At 34.3% G+C, this 21,602-nt stretch overlaps 3 protein-coding genes across 15 annotated transcripts in view; 2 read left to right on the top strand and 1 right to left on the bottom strand.

The window, feature by feature from the left end:
- LOC119635568 (AF4/FMR2 family member lilli) overlaps window positions 1-21,602 on the bottom strand; it is a 113,876-nt gene that overhangs the window by 59,243 nt on the left and 33,031 nt on the right. The gene's annotated exons all lie outside the window — the stretch shown is intronic.
- LOC119635570 lies at window positions 4,007-4,767 on the top strand. Its single transcript, XM_038030433.1, has one exon. The coding sequence runs from the start codon at window positions 4,175-4,177 to the stop codon at window positions 4,706-4,708; it is 534 nt and encodes a 177-aa protein (XP_037886361.1). The 5' UTR covers window positions 4,007-4,174; the 3' UTR covers window positions 4,709-4,767.
- Window positions 8,691-11,333, top strand: LOC119635571. The gene is made up of 6 exons (XM_038030434.1): window positions 8,691-9,467; window positions 9,538-9,716; window positions 9,775-9,874; window positions 10,493-10,684; window positions 10,748-10,975; window positions 11,051-11,333. Exons 1-6 carry the CDS (start codon window positions 9,015-9,017, stop codon window positions 11,312-11,314), a joined length of 1,416 nt encoding a protein of 471 aa, XP_037886362.1. The 5' UTR covers window positions 8,691-9,014; the 3' UTR covers window positions 11,315-11,333.

The following is a 21,602-nucleotide window of genomic DNA, read 5'->3' as shown; positions in this document are numbered from 1 at the left end:
AACAGCAGATGGTTGTATATTTTGCGATGCTTTCGAACAAAACTAAACGGTTTTATAAAATTATATTTTCTCTATCCGTAAACTTTACACAAGTGCACAACTTATATCCCATTGACCACTCACATAACAGATGTTCCTTACACCAGCATAAACACGCCAATGGTGAGAGAGCAAGAACAAGATCACAAAGAGGTACAGCATGTGACCGCAGCCGGGAAGGTATAGCCCGATAAGTGAATGTGATGTCTTTACCGATCGAATATTCATTACAGCTGCTTCGAGCCCCTTATCTATTACACTAAGCGGCGCAGTCCGCAAGCTTTGCATAGATTGCATTATGTATCAAAAAATCCCGGCCAATACGGGAAACTTTTGCTACCTTAGTCGGGAAACTGTGCTGCTGAAAAATGCATGCGTTACGATGCGTAAAGCGCACACAATCGTAATAGAGACTTGGCGAACCATTCATGTTGACGATAAGACTGAATATTCATGGCGACTTGTTTTGAGAAGATTAAATGGATGCACAAACTAATCCAAATGAAAGGAACATAGCGGGATCGCTATCGATAAAAATTGATGCAGTCGAGCAATATGCCAGAAGTCATCATTATATCATCATTTTCTTGCATGAAAACATTCGATTCGACATTGCTAAAACTCGTCAAGGGAATGAACTGGAACGAACTACTTCCACGTTGTGTTCACCTTGCTTCCTTTAGTTAGCATTGCTTAGAATCTAACATTTTTCTGTCCGCCTTTCTTATGATGATTCGGTTTTGCCATAAAGAATTCATTATTTGCATGAAAATTTGAAGAAATGGCGACTAGCTGTAGACAATACTTTAAACGAAATATTCCCTTTATTACTTTTTTTTTTTTTTGTAACAAACCTTGCATTTTATTAAAAAGTCGGCAATAACTTAACTGCGATCCTAACCTTAGTAATGTCATTCCATTTATTTGCACCGAAGCCCTGCAAAAGTTCTACTTGCATAACTGTCCGCTGAGCAATTTTCCTCACTAAAATGAATCCATTTTTTATTTTGCACGAAAAAAACAAAGTTTACCGCAAGCAAAATATACGGTACAGTTAAGATAAGTGATCTCAAAACAACAGCGCTTGTGCATCAAAAGCTTTTCTCGTCACTGTACTAAAAATTTGAACGGAAGTTTCTTCGTGGTCTGATTCGCTCGTAACTACTGCAGGCGCATTCATAGCTCGCAATGCTTGCGTGTATATATTATTCACAATATATTAAATTCGGATTCCATTTAAAAATGCGTGCACCCTGAAAAAAAAATGCTGCGTTGCGTTGGTTGTGACTATCATAGATTCGAATTGAACCTACGAAAACTTTTCACTCTTTACTCATACGTTATACAAACGCAAAGACAGCATGTCGCATAGAGTTTTTAATTGAATGTATGTACATATCACAGCAGTCCTGTTCATTAATATTAATTGTGTTTCAATTATCAGCAAGAAATTGATTCCTTTAAAACGCGACTAATTTTATATAAAAAATCTATTTAATGCAAAGACGATATAACTTTATTTTGAAGCAAATTCTTTGCGCTCAGCTACAAGAAGAAGATAAAACCACTTTACCATTGAATACGAAGCATTCTATTATTAGATCATTAGCCTTAACCCAGAGTTTAGGAACTAGATGTCGCGGTCTCTTTGAAAAATGTGCACCTAAGTCGTGTCACAAAAATGAAGTGTACAAGTGTACGATAAGCTTAAAATAATACAAAATATTACCGCATTCCCATAACGAGTATACTCGTCAATAACAGTTAGTTGACTAAATTATTGCGAATTATTCTTCTTTCTTTCTTTCATATTTAGTTTTAACATTTCTTTCCATAAGTGGAAGAACACTGCAGACAAAATAAGCTATATTTCTTTTCTATAGCCGCCTGCCAAGATAAATACGGTGGATATTTTAGTGAGCTTAGTCGGTTCCCTTCCTAAGGATTTTTTTCCACCTTACAGCTCTTCAATGCATATGTGGTTTGTGCAAATGTCTGCAGCACCTAGAAGCACGCAAGAAAGACACGATTTTTCGTCTGATATCTCCTCACGCATTCTCAAATGGAACTCTATTCAACATGCTTTGGTCTAAGGGTGTAAACACTTTTTGAAAATTAATTGTATCGAAGCACTTTTACGACCGCTTGCCCTGCCCCATAACGCCTTATTTCGAAAAAGCCGCTATATGAAAAAACTTTGCCATTTTTCGAGAAAGGTCAGTGAAAGTGATATTTTTACCATAAAAAATGAATGTAGAAAATTTGGGTATGAAGAGACCTTTTTATAAACTTCCTTCCATACAAACGTTGTAGCATAATTAAGTCTTTTGAGAGCAATAATAGCTAGAATTGAATTGGAAACCCTCCACATGTAAGGAGTGTCGTCAAAAACTGATCTTCATACATTGGAAAGGCCAGAAAGAAGAGAGAAAAAAGAAAGAAGTAACGAGGTGGTGGTGGATGTGTGCCTAATCGATAAGTGTTGTGCCCTTACCGACTGAGTGCTTACTATAGCTACGACCAACGGGAACCCTACGACACATGAGATGTGAACCCGCGAACATTAACTTGATAGAGACGGTTTTTAGCTCCTCCGCTACTTAAGTGGAGAACTGCTTTAGAGGAATTAGTGTAAGATATTTGTAATCGTTATTGCCCAAGTAACCCTCTATCGTTTCTATTATGAAAACTGATTGAAAACAAAGACCTGATACATAGATCTGCTATGTTAAACAAGAAGCCCGATAATATATCTTGCGGACTCATTTATATTTCGGAAAAAGTAACCCTTTATATGAATGCCAACAGCGTCTAATCAAAAAAAGATTAATATTCTTTTCTATATTTTCCCATAAAGAGAAATAGGAGTTACCTATGAAATTTCAATCTAAACAGGACGAAAATCGAATAATTACATTATTTCACAATATTTATCCGACAGTGACTTTTGCAGAGCTATTTATTAGAACTAACAGTAGAGATTAAAAACGACCTACTACTCTTTCTGGGTACATTAACCCCCGACTAATTAAACATTCACTGCAACATATATACATACACGACTTGTTTATATCATCTGCGGATGTGTGCAACACCCGGAAGGACTTGAGATAGCCCCATCTTTTATTATACCGATCGATTAAGAATCACAATCAAAATCACTTCCTGAATCGATTTACGCTTAACTGTCCGTCATGAATTCTCGTGTTCAACTTACATAACGTATTTTTTAAGATACATTTGATGCAACGACTTGTTTTGACCGAAGATCGAAACCTGTTGAAAATACTTCGAATTGAACTGCACTTGTCGATCATTTCCCCTATAATGTGTCATTTTAAGAAGTACTTACATGAATAACTGTAGGGTATTTGATGACTGACCATGGCCCATTATAATATTTTCACTGGTATTTTTAGTCACAATTTTCGAATAATAGTGAAGATGATCTCCAATCCTTTGTATAACTAACTACATAATAACTAAAACTGTATCACGTGATTAAATATAAGAATAATCGTTCTTCGTGGCAAAATCCGTGGAAAAGAGCACAGATAATTTATAGATAGTTACACGCACTTCTACTGTAGATGTATTCACCACTCTTTTACGGGGTGGAATATTGAGATTTGTTATAATATTCGAAAATGGAGAAAGACTTGCACCGTGCACGACATAGCTGCCCTTATATTTGCTTGGAAATACTTTTGATTTTATATTTGATATTTAAAGCATTTAATTATCACCAACTTAAAATACGAGCTCGACGACAACCAATGACATAAACTTTGCTTTGTAGTTTTTGCCTTTCACATCAATCTATTATTTAATTATTTATAACATGCACCAGATGGAAATTAACTTAATTAAAAAAGGCTCCCATGAAAGGGATGATATCAAACAATTATTCATCCTTGCTTTTAATGGTAACATTTAAAAGAAGAGACATGTTTTCTACATTATTTGATGATTTCGAAACATCACATTCCAATTATACTTGGCTTGACAATTGCAACAACTTGACATATAAACCTCAAATTGTTTGTACCATTGGTTCAGTGTCAATTTTCAAATCAACATTGTCGATTGGTAGGGCTTCTGATGCTAGTGCTAATGCTAGAGCTTCTGCGACGGCATGAAATGCCAAGATTATATTAATACAACTGTAGGTGAATCAAGTATTCACGGTTGCCCGTACTTGGTTAAACACGCACTGCATTGGTTGGAGAAGATTTTCTGGGGTGTAATCATTATAGCAGCAGCCTATTGGTCCTTCAATATTTGCTACACTCAATGGGAACGTTTTCGCGATAATCCTATCATTTTAGCCACGGAGTTAACGTGGGGTAAACTCAATTATCCTTTTGTTGGCATAACATTGTGTTTCAATTACACTGATGAGGAGGCTATTGCACACGTTATCAAGGACACCTGGGCCGTTACACCAGAAGATCGAGATTCATATCAGTATTATTTCGAATTTTTAAAAACCATTAATCACCTTACCGTTGCTAAATTATCAACTCTAGAACCTTACAGAAATGATGATAAATTGAAAAACTTGGATTTTGTGCAAATTTTGTTGCAGGTGAATAGCGCAATAGAAACATTAGATAAGAGTAGAATTCAAATTGATTTGAAATCTTTTGCTTCTCAAGTTGAAAGGTAAAGGTCTGCCTAAGAGAGATACAAAAACTGTAGAAAAGAAAACAGATAAAAACGCACAAGGCGGTAATTCAGAGTATGGCGAGCCAGATTTTAGAGCTGCCATTACAGAGCTTGGTGTGTGTCAAACAACTTCGCAAACGGCGCGCTATACAAATCCATACAAAGGAGCGTAAGTTTTCTTGAAAAACCATAAAGCAATGAAACCGTAAGTAAATATACGCTTTCAGGGACAACATACAACTTCCTGCAAAATCTGAATGCAACCCTATAAGTGAATGCAATACAAAGATATTCAATAGAGTGGGCAGCAATGCCAGCATGAATGTCGTAAGTAATAAAAATGGTAAAAACTCGCATGACATCTTTCAGGAAAAGCGTCGTTCCGCGAACGTATTTTAACTCTAGGCCTTCGCCAGCTTTGCGGCATTCCAGGACGAGTTGCGGCGTCGACGACGTCTAATTCTTTCAACTTATCCTTACAAGCTAACAGCAAAAGGTCATTATCATGAAATTCGTGTCGTTGCTTCCGTTTCAATCTTTTTCGCATTTAGAGATATTTTAATCTCTCTACAGTTTCCACTTGCGACAACTTGTCTGAGATATTTCACGAAAGGCGCTGCTCAGCACGCTTAGTCTAACGCCCATCCTTCACCAGCTTTGTGGCATGATATATACGATGAATTCTTAAGGCAAAGACGTTACGAACTAAATACGAAGATTATTCCTTTCATTGAATGTTTATGCTCGATCCAAGTACTTGAAAAAGTGGTCCGGTACGAACTATTTTTAATAGCGTTCATCTAAAACACGTTGGCGTGCAAAATTTTATCAAAGTATCTCAAAATTGCAATCTGTTGGTTGAACATGACAATAAGAGACGGACAGACAGGTCGATCTTATAGAAGGTCGATCTATCTCAAAACAACCATTATTTCTGGACAACTATTATAGAAGTGGACAACCATTATTTCTGGACAACTATTATAGAAGTGGACAGAAAAAAAGAATCTTTTTTCTAGTAACTTATCTTTACAGTACATGCATAACAATTTCGATATTGTCACTCCTGGGGATCGCGACACCATTTTAAGCAGAGGCACAGACAATGGAGCACTAACGGTTGAATTGATGTTAGGTATAACCACAGCAGAAGGTGAAGTGCGTAAATTACCGATACCTTATCGGAAATGCCGTTATACAAATGAAAATAATTTAAAATACTTTCGGGTAATTCCAAGATTTAGATAAAAAAAAAAAACTCGAAATCTACGTTTAAAATTCACTCAGTCTTATAGTCCCGGGCTTTGTCGTACAGAATGCCGCGTTCATGCAGCTTTAGCAAAATGCGGTTGTAAGCCATTTTTTTATGCGGTAGGATCCAAAAAGAACGTTTGCGATGTTAATGGTATGCTATGTTTGGAGAAAGCTGGATGGCCTCAATCTGCCCACTGCAACTGTCTACCTCTATGTGAGGAAGTACGATATGTAGTTTCACAGAAACAGGCGGTAACCGATGTACGCTTCCACTACGAAGAAACAACTTTTTAAAATAATTTAGTAAATAAAGTAAAAATTTTTTCCTTTTTTTTTATTTTCCATTCACTTCACAGGATAGCACCAGATTTGAAAGCACTGTTATTGTTAAAGTACTTTTACCTCGAATGGGCTTTAAACGACGTGTGGTTTTCAGTGCTGATCAACTGATTGTTTCGTTTGGTGGTGCTATTGGCCTATTTCTAGGTGCCAGTTTTATAAGTGTTTATGGTTTAATATTCCCTCATTTTTATCACTTTAGTATTGTTGTTATTGTTGTTGAAGCATTTTTTAAACAATGATAAGATATTTGAAAAAATAAATTGGCAAAAGGTGAATATTAAAACTAAAAATAAGGAAAATGCAAATTTTAGACAACATTTTCTTTTTCTTTTATAATCGTTGATTCTCTTTTCACTTTAGAGCTTTTAATTTATCTCAAAATGCTGTCTACTTTTAAGCTTGTGCTTTAACAAAATAAACAAAGCATACATTTAAGAAAAGGATTGATTTTAAGTTTTAAGAAAAGCAAAGCACTAAGGTAAACTCAATTAAAATTTAATTATAGGAAAAATACACTTTCTTGGAATATCTTGCCGGCCATTTATGGCACAGACGAAGAAAATTAATTTCCGGCTCAGCAAGATGACATAGACAGAAGAGGAAACATGACAAAAGGCGGTAAGTGCAGTTTTTTAAGTCTGGTAGACCAATTAAGTGAAAAATTGTCAAACAAATGCAAAACTGGAAACCGAAAATAATATGAAACTTATTGGCGTGAGACAGAAGAACATTATATCCGCCTGAGGCCGAATATTGTATACTCAACAGCGTTTACTTACCATGCTGCGCGTCCTTTGATAAATTTGGCTGATATTCAGTACCGATCTGCGTGAAAGTGTATTTAATGTTTGTACCAAGAGGAGCGTTGACAACACCCATTACACATGGTCAGATTGATTCAGAATTTCACAGTAACCAAGAGTTTATACACTTTATAGGGGCTCTGAAACTTCCTTGCGTATGTTGCAACGACTATGACAAAGTGAATATCCCCTCGTTCAGGGGTGGGTGTAAAAAACATGTTGTAAAAATATCCTAAATATCCGTCGCCCAATGAAAAATAACTTTAATTAAGAATTTGTATGTTGTACGCTAGTTTACGGCTGACAACAATTCGAGTTTGCGTTCCATTAAAGCAAACTAGATGTAATAATATGAGAATCGCAACAAAAAAAAACCATGAAAATTTCTTCTGATTACAGTTGTACAGTACTTCACCTCACATGACTACAATAGAGGGCATCAGCAACCTAACTCACAACTTAGGCACCTTTACCATCACGGACGATGCAATGCAACCTATGTCCTGCAAAACTGTATTAGAAAAAAAAAGTAAAAGTATTATAGTTCATTACGGACCATTATTAAGTACACTATACCACTTCGCTTAATACTTGTATTCAGTATTAATGACTTGTTAAAATAAGCTCTTATGCGGGAAGTTCTCGAAAAAGTCATGCGACCCCGCCCATTTTCAATAGGGTTCGTCGTTGTAGCAAAGTCCAAGCCCGCCATGCCAAATTTCATGAAGATATCGAAAAATTTACGGCCTGTTGAGAGACAGATGGACAGACGGATAAGCAAGCTTAGATCGATGCAATAAAAGCTTGATCTTTTTCAAGCTCTTCTGCGTATTGTATACATGTCCACAAATTTAATACACCCTAGTATTACATGTAATGTAAAAATAGAAAATAAAAAACACTTAAAAACACTTTAGTGGGAACGGCCTGCCGTTAAATACCCTAGGCCAAGCTGCAGTTATCTCTTCTTATCGACTTTTCAAAATAAGAAGTTACATCGGAAATGGTCGAAAAAGAAGTCGGATCCAAACCGCTTCTCAACGGCTTTAGTCTTTGAACAATAACACAAGCTCAATATACCCTTGCACCGTTAGTGATGTACGGTACAATAAAAAATTAACAAATTTGCTTGGATCCATAGGGACATTTACAAATTTCTCACGATTTTGGATAAATGCTTAAACGATAAAGATACTAAAAGGGTTTTGTTTCGGTTGATAATAGCAATGATATGAAACACCACTATGCGGAAAAATGGAATGGAAAAATAAAAGAAGGATTCTCACCTCATAAAATCTGTTCGCAAACCTGACTTAATCTCTAAGCCTTGCAGAAGATAATCAATTAAGATAGGTGGACAATACCCATACCTTTTGCAAGCGATTTTTGTTTTTTAAACTTTTTCTTGATTCAGCCGGATCGCGGAGCATTGAAGGAAAATGAAAAAGGAAAAACGATTTGTGCAGTGAAGAACTTAAGTGAGCTTATAAATGCCTAGAAGACATCTTTAGGCGAAAACATTTCATTTTATGTTTTTATGGTATATAACACATTTAATTCTCGATTATTTAAAACACTAGGTCGACGACAACCAACGACTTGCATTTCATTGAAACTAAAGTGTAGGAAAAGTACATGTGATAAAATTTTGTGTGTAGTTTTTTGTCTTTCGTGTCAGTTATTTAAAGCCAACAATTATTCATCGTTGTTTTTAATGGTAATATTTAAAAGAAGAGACATGTTTTCTACATTATTTGATGATTGCGAAACATCACATTCCAATTATATTTGGCTTGTCAACAACAGCAACAACACCAACGTGGCGTATAAACATCAAATTGTTTGGTCCTTCGATTCAGTGTCAATTTTCAAATCACTATAGCCTATTGCTAGCGCTTCTTCGGCGGCATGAAATGCCAAGATTATATTAATACAACTGTAAATGAATCAAGTATTCACGGTTGCCCGTACTTGGTGAAACACGCATTGCATTGGTTGGAGAAGATTTTCTGGGGTGTAACCATTATAGCAGCAGCCTATTGGTCCTTCAATATTTGCTACAGTCAATGGGAACGTTTTCGCGATAATCCTATCATTTTAGCCACAGAGTTAACGTGGGGTAAACTCAATTATCCTTTTGTTGGCATAACATTGTGTTTCAATTACACTGATGAGGAGGCTATTGCACACGTTATCAAGGACACCTGGGCCGTTACACCAGAAGATCGAGATTCATATCAGTATTATTTCGAATTTTTAAAAACCATTAATCACCTTACCGTTGCTAAATTATCAACTCTAGAACCTTACAGAAATGATGATAAATTGAAAAACTTGGATTTTGTGCAAATTTTGTTGCAGGTGAATAGCGCAATATAAACATTAGATAAGAGTAGAATTCAAATTGATTTGAAATCTTTTGCTTCTCAAGTTGAAAGGTAAAGGTCTGCCTAAGAGAGAGACAAAAACTGTAGAAAAGAAAACAGATAAAAACGCACAAGGCGGTAATTCAGAGTATGGCGAGCCAGATTTTAGAGCTGCCATTACAGAGCTTGGTATGTGTCAAACAACTTCGCAAACGGCGCGCTATACAAATCCATACAAAGGAGCGTAAGTTTTCTTGAAAAACCATAAAGCAATGAAACCGTAAGTAAATATACGCTTTCAGGGATAACATACAACTTCCTGCAAAATCTGAATGCAACCCTATGAGTGAATGCAATTCAAAAATTTTCAATAGAGTGGGCGGCAACGCTAGCATGAATGTAGTAAGTAATAAAAGAGACCAAAAATTGTATATCTTTCAGGAAAGGCGTCGCTCCGTGAACTAATTTTAACTCCGCTCTTTCGCAACGCTTTACGTTCGTAAAATTTGATTGCGAAAAAGATTATTGCTGTCTCTGAATGACTACGCTCGATTGCTTTTACCCAAGTTTATTGGTGGAAATAAAACATTACGGTGGGCCCCATACCACTTCGGTTATAGCAATTTTTCAAAATAAGACGTTATACGGAAAATAGTCGAAAAAGTGGTCCGATCCGGTCCATTTCCAACATCATGTACAAACAAATTATCTCAAAAAGTGCAACGTATGTGTTGAACACAAATCGGGCAGACGGATATATGGACGGACAAGGTTCGATCGGTATAAAAAAGACGGCCGTGGCTCAAGTGCTCGCCGATATTGGCTGTTTCCGCAAAAACTTAATATACACTTGTACTGCAAATCATGTAATGGTATAAAAATTTCAATACTCAACAAACCAGAAAGAAAAAATGCCTGAATCGATACCAATCAAAATTCTCGACAACCATTATGGAAATGATGCAAAATAGATCATTTTTTTTAGTAGTATTTTTCTTGATAGTAATTATATCTTTGCAGTATATGCATAGTAATTTTGATATTATCACTCCTGGAGATCGCGACACCATTTTAAGTGGAGGCACAGACAATGGAGCACTAACGGTTGAATTGATGTTAGGTATAACCACAGCAGAAGCTGAAGTGCATAAATTACCGATAGCTTATCGAAAATGCCGTTATATAAATGAAAATAAGTTACATTACTCTCAGGTAATTCCAAGAATTATATAAAAAAAAAAAAAAAATCAAAATCTATGATTAACGTTCGTTCAGTCTTATAGCCCCGGCCTTTGTCGTACGGAATGCCGGATTCGTGCAGCCTTAGCAAAATGCGGTTGCAAGCCATACTTCTACGCGATCGGACCCAAAAAGAGCATTTGCGATATTAAAGGTATGCTATGTTTGGAGAAAGCTCAGTGGCCCGAATCGGCTCACTGCAACTGTCTACCTCTATGTGAGGAGATACGATATGTAGTTTCACAGGCACAAGCGGTAACCAAAGTAAGCTTACACAATGAAAGCAAAAGTTGCTAAAATAGTGATAATTTTGTCAAATTTTTGTAATTCTTTCCACAGTCAACCGAAAAATTTGAAAGCACTATTATCGTTAAAGTGCTTTTGCCGCGAATGGGTCTTAAACGACGTGTAGTGTTTAGTGCTGATCAATTGATTGTTTCGTTTGGCGGCGCTGTTGGCCTATTTTTAGGTGCCAGTTTTATAAGTGTTTATGGTTTAGTATTCACCTTTAGCCAATTTATTTTTTCAAATACCTTATCATTATTTAAAAAATACTTTAACAAGAACAAACATAGTAACGTGATAAAAGTGAGGGAATATTGAAAAAAAAAAAAAAATCGATATTTTCGAAAACATTTTCTTTTTATTTAACAACTTTTATTTTATCTCAAAATATTGCCTACTTTCAAGGGTATTTTAACTACATAAAGAAAGCATAAATTTGAGAAAAGGATTTTAAATTTCAATAAAAGAAAAACCTTACGGCAAACTACGCAAAATTTAATTAAAGGAAAAATACACTTTGTTGTAATACATTATCGTCCATTTATGGCACAGAGAGAGAAAATTAATTCCCTTTCTAATATGTTGGCTAAGGAAAAAGGCATACTCTACAATGGAGGTAACATGACCAAGGGTGGTAAGTGCGGCGTTTAAGTCTGGCAAGCCAATTAACTGAAAAATTGTCAAAGAAACGTAAAACTGGAAACGAAAAAGAATGTAAAAATTGTTGACGTGAGACAGTATAGTATGACAAAAAGAAAACAAAATACTTTAAAAAATACTTAAATTTCCATCACCTAAAAATAAATTTCTCCAATTAGTAGAATTTAGACCTTTACATTTAACTTTAAGGTTGGCAGCAATTCTAATTTGCTATCCCGTAAAAGAAAGTCAAAGTAATCGTATGAGAACCTAAACAAAAAATAACAACGAAAATTCGCTCTGGCCACAAGATATTATAATACTTTACATCCGCCTAAGTGGCCGAGTAGACAAGAGTCTCGACTAGCAACTCAATGGTCACGGGTTCAATTCTCAAGTGCGGTAGGATTTTAATAAAGCCGAAAACCTTTGATGCTAGTGCTTTAAGGCTTTAGTCTTAGAATTTATTCTCTGGACAAATTTTGAATAACAATAATAATATAATACTTTATTTCGCTTGATGAGAAGCTGTAGTGCAATAAGAGATATTACAATAAAAAGTATAAACAGTGCAGTGGCTCGCAGCGCATCATTGCATACCTTATATCACCCTATAGTTTGAAATTAATTATGTTCGATAGATATAATAAAAGATGGTTGTATCTCAAGTTCTTCGGGGTGTTACATACGTCTGCACAAGCTTAATATACTCTTTTCCACACCACAAATTGTATAGAATATAATAAAAAATCCAAAAATTCTTATCGATATGTGCAAAATTACTCATAATTTAAGATAGATGGTTAAATGATTAAAGCAATTATATGATTTTTCTCGGTTGATAATGGCATTGATATGAAAACTAAGATGCGGAAAAGTGGAATCGAAAAGTGAAAACCGCAATTAAATACTTTGTGTTTCTTGGTATCAAGAATTCTAAACTCATAAAATGTGTTTACAAGCATTGCGGTATATTAAAATTTTAATTACACAGATCACGTTTAAACAGAAGGCGTAACTTACGCTATAGTTAAGAAATCTTATAAATTTTCATTAACACCTTACATTGCATTTGTAAAGTGAAAGTTTATAATCACACCTCTTGGAATTATAGAGAAAATATCTTCAGATTTCTTAATAGAATCCCTATGACGTCATCACAATCTTCCTATACTCGAATGAGTATTCAAGATTGGTTCTTAAGCAAATATAGAATTAGAAAAATAGCATAGTTTCATCTGTAATCATCGACAAAAAAAATCAAATAAAAGTTTACTTATAAAAGTAAAGCTTATATATAAAGATAATGACATTTTAATGTTCACTTGAATTTCACTTTTTTAGGAAAGAAAAAACCGTTTTTAAAATGCTCTTTTTTTTTTTTTGCTTTCAGAAACAAAAATGCGGTTAATAGTTTGTTTTTACACTGAGGAAATTATCGTTAAAAAAATGCAGTACATGGATTCTCACGGAAATTATCAAGTTTTAATAATGACATTAAAGAGAGGGAGGGAGAATGATTATGTGAAAAAAGGAAATACATTCATACTCAAAGGTTCTTATTCATAATGTATAAAGGCAGAGAGATAATTTAATATTTGGTTCACAAAATTTGCGCCTAAAACTATGTAATAAATGCTCTTTTGAGGTGATGTGTCGTTTGCTTTTTGAGATTACGTTATTATGTTATTCTTATAATTTTCTCGTTTCGGCATCTCAATGTATGCGATTTTATTATAGAGTAATATAGTTTTTACAATACTTGCAATATTATCAAATTTATAACAAGAACTCTCATGCGATCAGGACATACGCCATCAGCGTTTAATATGAAAGGGTAAATATGAAATAAAAAGTCGCATGAAATAAATTCGGAAATAGCGTACATAGTATGTTAATGAACTCATGTTAAGATAACATCATGCGAAATGTCAGAAGAGCATGACAACTGTAAAAGAGAAGGTAACGTCATCGTTTTTATATATCACTATGGAAATTTTACAACAAAGCGAAAGAATCAACATTTCTAATTCTTCTTGGTCTAAGACAGCGTGCGAAGAAATACAGATAAATAAGAGAAACGGGACGGGGAAGCATAGCACCTCTACGCGACATAATATTTACGAATGTACATCCTATGGGAGAACTTTAAGGCAAAATAAATATGATATCAAGACAAAGACGTCACAGACTCAAACCACAATGCACAAGACTTTACATTGATGAGAATTTTCACGAACTAACTATTTGCAATTTGTATTTACGTCATACGCATATCAATTGAATTTCAAAATTTACGCTGACAAAACGGTAGCTAAGATGTTGAAGACATCTTTCATTTTATTTTGAAAGCGTTGAAGAAATCCATACTTTATATCTTCTATTATCCATCATTATGTACAGACTAAAGGGCTAAAAGAAGACATTTAAACAATTATGAGAATTTAATAAAGAAGTTTTTATGATTTATATATAAAAATTTTTTTAACTGTCTCTGCGGTAAATAATTGCTTAACCATGCAATTTATGAGCAACAACATAATTTAAGTTAACAGCCATTTTTTATGCCAGTTTTCCTCTTTTTTCTTTTTTCTAGTGATAAACGTGAGTTTTATAGCTGCCGCGAAGAAAAATTTCACAAAATTTTTAAATGATTTTTCTAATGTCATTGGTTTCGATTCAAATAAAATATTGCTATGCATTAAAGGCGACGGCGTAACGAAAACGAACACTTTTTCTTAAGTATTTGATTTTTCTCTTAATTTATTTTTATTTTCTTAAAAAAGCGAAACAAAATTGACAGAATAAAAATCAATAAAAGCAAAAAATAAGTAGAAAAATTTTTAATTGGTTGTAGCCGAATCTTAAATATGATATTCAGCCATTTCGAAAGAAAAGACTTTTTAATTAATATAAACAAGGGGGCGTGTAAGCGACGTAACGTAAGAAGACATACCATAAAAGTGCTTTGCAATTTTCTAGAGTATGGCTATCAAAATGAACAGAACGATCTTATGTTTAGCAAGGGGGAAAATCAATATTTTCTTCAACGATTTAGGTGTGCTAGCTGATCTCTCTGAAACATGTGCATCTAAATTGTTTCGCCAAGGTTGACTATACGACGTATACGACGAGTATACGACGAGTATACTCATAATATGCTAATAATATCACAAAATCTATGGCAAACTTTTCCAAGCATATTCGTCGATGACAGCCAACTAATTAATACAAAACTCTACACTTTACAGGATCTCGCTTATACGACCAGCAGAAATTTAAAAATAAATGTTACAAATGAAACTTAAGCTTAAGTAAACTTTACTTATCAGCTTTCAGTATTCATTACAATAAATAAGTAAACAATAAGCAGCAGCAACGATAATTTAAAGTTTTAGTCTTGCTTTGCTTGACATTTTGCTTGACGGTTTTTTTTTTTTTTTTTTTTTTGTATGTGTTGCTAGAAGTTAGAATGTTAGCATTTCTGAAATGTCATTTAAAGTACTAAAGAGAAAACAAGCCCAAAATTCATAAAGTTTAACAAAAATTAAATAATAGATAAGTGACTGTTACAATGTACATGAAGGAGAACAAAGAAGGCAAAAAAATAATTAGTGGACAGTTAAACTACACGTTACTCCATCGCCTCAATCATCTAATATATGTAAAACTGTTTTTTTTTTTACAATGAAATTTGCGTCATTTAGATTCTAGGTCGTAGAAAGCCTTAAATTGAAGTTGCCTCGCTAGAATGGCTCCGGAGTTACCTGTGATCTTTACGCTACATGCAAAACACAGCCACTGTCGGAAAGAAGTGGAGAATGGAAATAAGACAGGCAATCGATTGAATGTATAGCCAATCAGTAAGCGCCACTAACTATAACTATGACCGAAGCAAATTTTACCGTACTTGAGATTTGAAGCCGCGAACACTGATTTGTTAGTTGCCTTTTCTTAATATGATCAATCCATGTTCGCTATGCGTATAACAAGATGACTGCCGGAAAGAAATGGAAAAAGAGAAAGAGATAGACAGATGGTCTAAGCTCAGTGGACGCGTATCCGATCGGTAAATGCCGTGCCTTTACTAGCTGAGCACTCGCTATAACTACGACTGATGTCAACTCTAACACTTAGGAGGCGCGATCCTGACCTGCTCGGTTACGCGTACAGAATGAATTGCCGATATGTTTATCTAAAAACCTTGTACTAAAATGGTTTATCCGCAGTAAGAGTTACTTTGTCCACCGATTGCCTAAACGTTATAGTTACCAAAGGCTTACATAACACTTTTGCATGCTGATATGCTTAACTCTAATGTGCAAATCATCTTCGGAAAATTCGCTTTGTCCCAAGAATATGTGACCCGTATCTTCTGACAAGGGGAGGGGTGGCAAAAGTACACCCCAATGACATCGTCAATACGAAAGCCGCAATAAGTGCTTAATCAGCTGTATATACTTTGCAAGCTTAATCAAAAAAGGGAGTTTCGTTTAGCAATGAAGCCACTGAACAAAAAGTATTTTTACAATGAAAATCGCTAGTCTTTGCGAGAAATATAATACAGATTGGTCAAGAATGCGGCCAGTTCGCAAGAAGGGAAACATAAGGTCAAATCCGTGGCATTGCAAAACCCTTCACGCCGCATTCTGTGCATTTCTTTCCCCAAGCGTTTAAGATGATTCGAATTTCTTTTTACAAGATCTTAAGTGAGAGTTATGCAACACGATGGCACACTCTCTGCACTTTCTGCGAATTTTAGTTTAAAAGATGTGCAGGAATTAGAAGTCTTTGTAACTAAACTAAATGATTGAAAAAAAAGTCATGATATATCTGAAGAAGTCTTAAGGCATTCTCATAAAACTGTCCAAAAAATAATAAAGATATCCGCCCCATTGTATGTATCCGCCAACCATTTGTTCAAATTTTAGAAAATTTTCTTGTTAATGACCAAAGATACTTTCCTTTCTTTTTGGATGCGCACAGCAAAATTAAAGTGGAGAATGTAGAGTTCAATATTTCTCGTCATCGATTTTCAAATTATTACTTTAAGTTTTAGGGCGCAGAAGAATACCGAGCGTACTTTTAAGCACTTTATCTTGCACTTTGCAAAACTTTGGCAAACTTCATAGGCTAAATATTATAAATTATTTCGATATGAAAGAAGAAAAAAAATAGTAATAATAAGAAATTTGTACCACGAGGAGCGAAAGATTGAATCAATAAGAAAGAAGAAACAAAAAAAAAAAAAGATAGAAATTAGTTGAAAAATTTCTTTTTTTAATTCTTGAACAAAGCATTAAAAACTGGCACGCAACAATTGCATGAAATTGTAATACTCTGTGCTCTGCATAGTAATATGGCTGGACAGCGGAACTCAATGCAATGCTAAAAGCACAAAATTTCTTAAAGTAACAAAACCAACATAAAGTAAAGAAAAAGTTCATTGAAGTTTAATACTTGGCCTCAAGTACGAATCAGAGCAGAAACGTCTAAAACAAAAACAGCAGTAGTAACCGCACAGTAGAATAAATACAAAATAATGTGCTTTCATTAGGTTTCAGATGCAGCTGAAGTAACAAAAAACAAGAAAAAAAAAAAAAAAAGAGGAAAAGATTAAAGAAAAAGCAAACAAGTGATGATGGATGATAGTTTCAAGAAAAGGAAATTGTATTGAATTTGATTTCTTCGACGCTCTGGAAACTTTACAAAATAAAATCTTGTTTATCTAAGCCGTTAAAATAAGAAAAATTAAGAAAAACAAATTTTTAAAAAGCAATGTTTTGAACCTGGAAGAAAAAGTGCTGAACTCTGCAAAAAGGATTCCAAATGCTTTAAAACTTATTATATCCTATACATATATATATTTATTAGGTTTTTGCGGATGTATGGAACACGCAGAAGCACTTGAGGTAGACTCGCATGGATGTACGGCATGCCAAGAATGACTTGAGATAAGGACACATTTTATTATACCAATCGGTTCGGAATCAGTTTTTAGCTTGATTTGAGCTTGTCCGTCCGTCTGTCCGTCTTGTTTTCCTGAGTTCAATCTACAACCAAGGTCGTAATATCTATAGATGTGAACTACTTCAAGGTAAAAGATAATGGAACTTCATTTTCCGAATCGATCATTTTCTGAAGCGATCTAAGCTTATCTATCCGTTTTGTTTTTTTGTGTTCAATCAAGATATTTTAATGAAATTTGATACAACGACAAGCTTTGGCTTACGAACGAACGCTATCGGACCAATTTTTCGAGCACTTCCCATTCCCTTCCCTTTCTCCTTTCCTTATTTTGAAAAGTCATTATATGAATAACTGGCGTAGCGTATTCAATGGTGGCCCACGCGCCACTAAAGTGTATTTACTTGTTTTAATTTGCATAAATTCAGGCGTTTGCACACAACTCTCTCTTTCTGCCAGACAATTGTGTCCGGCTTACTAGCAAGCAAAAATTGCATTATTTTAGCTGAGCAGCTATACGGGTACTTTCGCTGTACATTTTGTCATTCGGATGCACATTCCGTTAAGGTCGCAAACAAACACTGTCTTTTAATTGCTGTTCCGGCAAAACAGCGCAAGGGGTCGGACTATCGACGAAAGCGTTTACTTATTAAAAACAACGACCGAATAACATAGCTGCATGAATATCTGCTCCTCATTTATTCCTACACATGCAGAAATCTCATTTGCCAGGATTTCCATGTTCATTTATGTCCTTAGATATCTCAATTGCTTGTACTGGGACTCAATCTCTCTCTCCCTTTTTCTAAGTTTTTAATCATTTCTAAATAAAATTTTCAATACCCTCACGCTTGAATTCTCTTGCACACAACCGTATTTTCTGTTTACATTTATTATTATTATTTATGATAAGACTACAACATAGTTCTTTTTTGTTATATATCTCAGTAGACCGGAAAAGATACATTTGTAATTAATTTATTTTTTCTACGAACGAAATCAACGATCCCCTAAAAAAATATTGAAAAACCAAGGAAAAGTTTGTGACGTGTGTTTTGTGTGTTTCTTGCATAAACTACTAAGAATCCATATTTTCAAAGGATGACTTACGGATCGATTGAAGGTTTGTTTAACGTTTCGAAAGATACATTCTTTGTCAGCATAATACCGTCAGTATATTTTGCTTTATTTGTCTAGGCGTCCATCCATTTACTGTTAATCACACTTTCAAGGTCGGTTACACTACTTTCTACCACCTGCCATGCACTCAAAGTCTTTTTATAAAGAAGTAGTCATTCCTTCTGGAAAATGCTGTTGATTCAACCGTTAAAGAAAATAGATTGTTGATGTTCCCGAATACGTAATACGATATTAGTCAGAAAGAAGAAGGGAAAGACTCTAGTGTGCCTAACTACAATTAAGCTATGAATGCTATATAGGTTGAAAGATTTCGGTTTTTCGGTGGCTCTTTTACATGATCGATTTAAAAAACACTTGCTATTGGAAGTTCCTCACTTCTTTATGTGTGTGTACGCCTGTTTATTTTATTTTCATTTTTCTTGTCCGAAAATATAATATACATGAATAATTTTAAAGGGTTAGAATGAGCACATGTTGCAAAAAAAAACGACCTGACTTTCGTAGAATCTATCATGCCATTAAAACGCTCTTTGTTTGAAAAAAAAGTATTTTATCTGAATTTTCTTGTCCGAAAATATGATGTACATTTATAATTAGAACATTTCGCAATAAGTGCCTTTCAGAAGCATTTGAAGAAAAAAAATCTTGCAACACATTTTAATTTAGTAACGTCGAGGTTTTCCCCATTAAGACTGCTGTATGGTGGAGTCGCCAACACGACTTAGAGGAATATATCTTGGAATATCTAGCTTTCTTGCAATCGGTCAAAGTTTTAGTTTTATTTAATGTATTCTCAAAACTTTCTCAAACACAATCGTGATTACGAGCGACGACACTTTACACTTTTGCATAATATTCACTTTTATAAATTGCATATGATTTGTGAAAATGAAAAATCCCTGAACACCAACTCATCACCTTAAAAATCTGCAAACAATAATCTCAGAAAGAGAAAAAAGAAAATTACATTTTTTGCATTATTTGAAAGCCCCCTCAACTCAAGCAATCAGTCATTTACGAAAACTTTACCTGTTTAAAATGTCGAATGTCTGTCTAAATAACAATTGAAAGGGGTAAGTAAACTGGCTCATGCATGCATAGACACTGTAAAAAACTGCAATCCGTCTGCATCAAAACGAACAGATAAAAACTTGTTTGACTATGCCTTTAGCAATATAACTCTATAATGTGGCAGCCGTAACTCTCTACCTGCCTGCTGCTGCTGTAAATGCACAGACGTTTCAATTTTTGTTCTATTTTTTCCTTTTGTTGTTTTTTAAAGATTTTTATCTTAGAAAAAAATAGGAGGAAAAAAAAGCAAGAATTTTGTATGTAAATTATCGTCGAAGAAAGACAACACCAATAATAAATAGTAAGTAAACTGCAATAAATGCCGCCGCCTTTTTATAAAACTTTGCGTAAAATATCAACAACATGCTACGGTAAATAAGCCAACAATCTCACCTACAAGTGACTGCAGCGTCGGTAACAATTTCACAGGCGTATCCGTGAGTCAACAATGTTTGTCTATGTATTACCATTCATTTAACTCATATATATATATATATATATATATGTATATATAGGTATTTAAAAATACAAATGACAAGAAGAGAATGCTTGCCTGCAAGTACAGTGTAAAATCAATTTGTGAAAAAAAAGCTTTGTTTTTCATCAATATGTCAACTTCACTAATCTCATTGGCGTGGTGTTGACTGCGAAGCTCTAAACTAAACTTTGTATTTTTTTTTTTTTTTTTTTTTTTTTTTTTTTTTTGTTGTTGTTGTTTAAATTGAAAGAAGTATAAAGTTACAACGCCAAGAGACATGCAGTCATTCATCCGTTCATTTATTCATATATTTAGTCATTGATTCGCTATCAATTATATTATGTATGTTTATGTAGCAACAGCAGCGAGCGACATTAAACGACTGTATGTGATTGTCGTTCATATTGAAACCGCAATTTATTCAACGGCTGCAGTTGCATACGAAATGCACTTTTTGTTTTCGATTTATTTCTGAAAAATGTTGCAAAACTTCATTCGCATGCACATAGATTGCACATATGGTAGCGACAATTAATTTCCATTTAAATGCAAATATTTATTATCGTCAACTTTAATTTCGTAATGAAATGAGAAGACGACAAACAAACACAAAATGAACTTTTCTATAAATCAAAATTTTGACCTTTTTCGTTTTGAACGGCCAGCCCACCAATGACATCATTTGTTATCTATAAATAAAATTGTTTTGCTTTATAAATAAAATCACGATTTATCCAATTCTTTTTAGCAGAGGATAGACTTAAACGGGTAATATTAACCCAATGATAATGGGTTTATTTATCATTAATAGAATTATTTCACTATCCCTCCAGTCTACAAAATTTGCTTTCCACTCTAATATCATGTTATAACAAAGAATTCTCACCACTCTCTTTCTTCCTTTTTCTCTTTTTAAAAAATCATTGATAAGGAAAACTATTTTATTTTATTCATACGTCTCTTGAGTGGAAGGTAAGAAAAAAGTCAAGTAAACCTACGTCCCGCACATCGCTTATTTAATATCTTCGTATAATTTGGCAACATTTTGTATGCATATATCCAAACCATTAGATGCTTGTAAGTATTTTGATCATTTACAAGCTACATCCACATAACCCCTTTCATAATCGTGGACGAAGATTGTTTTAAAAAAAAAACTCTTAGGTCAAATTGAAGTTGAAAGAGTCTCAAATTGAGCCATTTTAAGAAAACGCCTTTGACGTAACTTTTTAGATGTGGTCAGCATTAGTCCGATCTGAACCATTTTCCACAGTGTTTGTCCTTGGATCAAAACAAGCCAATCTCCCAAAA

The sequence above is a fragment of the Glossina fuscipes genome, unplaced genomic scaffold (genome assembly GCF_014805625.2).
Source record: "Glossina fuscipes isolate IAEA_lab_2018 unplaced genomic scaffold, Yale_Gfus_2 27, whole genome shotgun sequence".
Lineage (NCBI taxonomy): Eukaryota > Metazoa > Arthropoda > Insecta > Diptera > Glossinidae > Glossina > Glossina fuscipes.
Note: the sequence above shows the minus strand (reverse complement) of the source record. Positions and strands in the feature narration are given on the sequence as shown.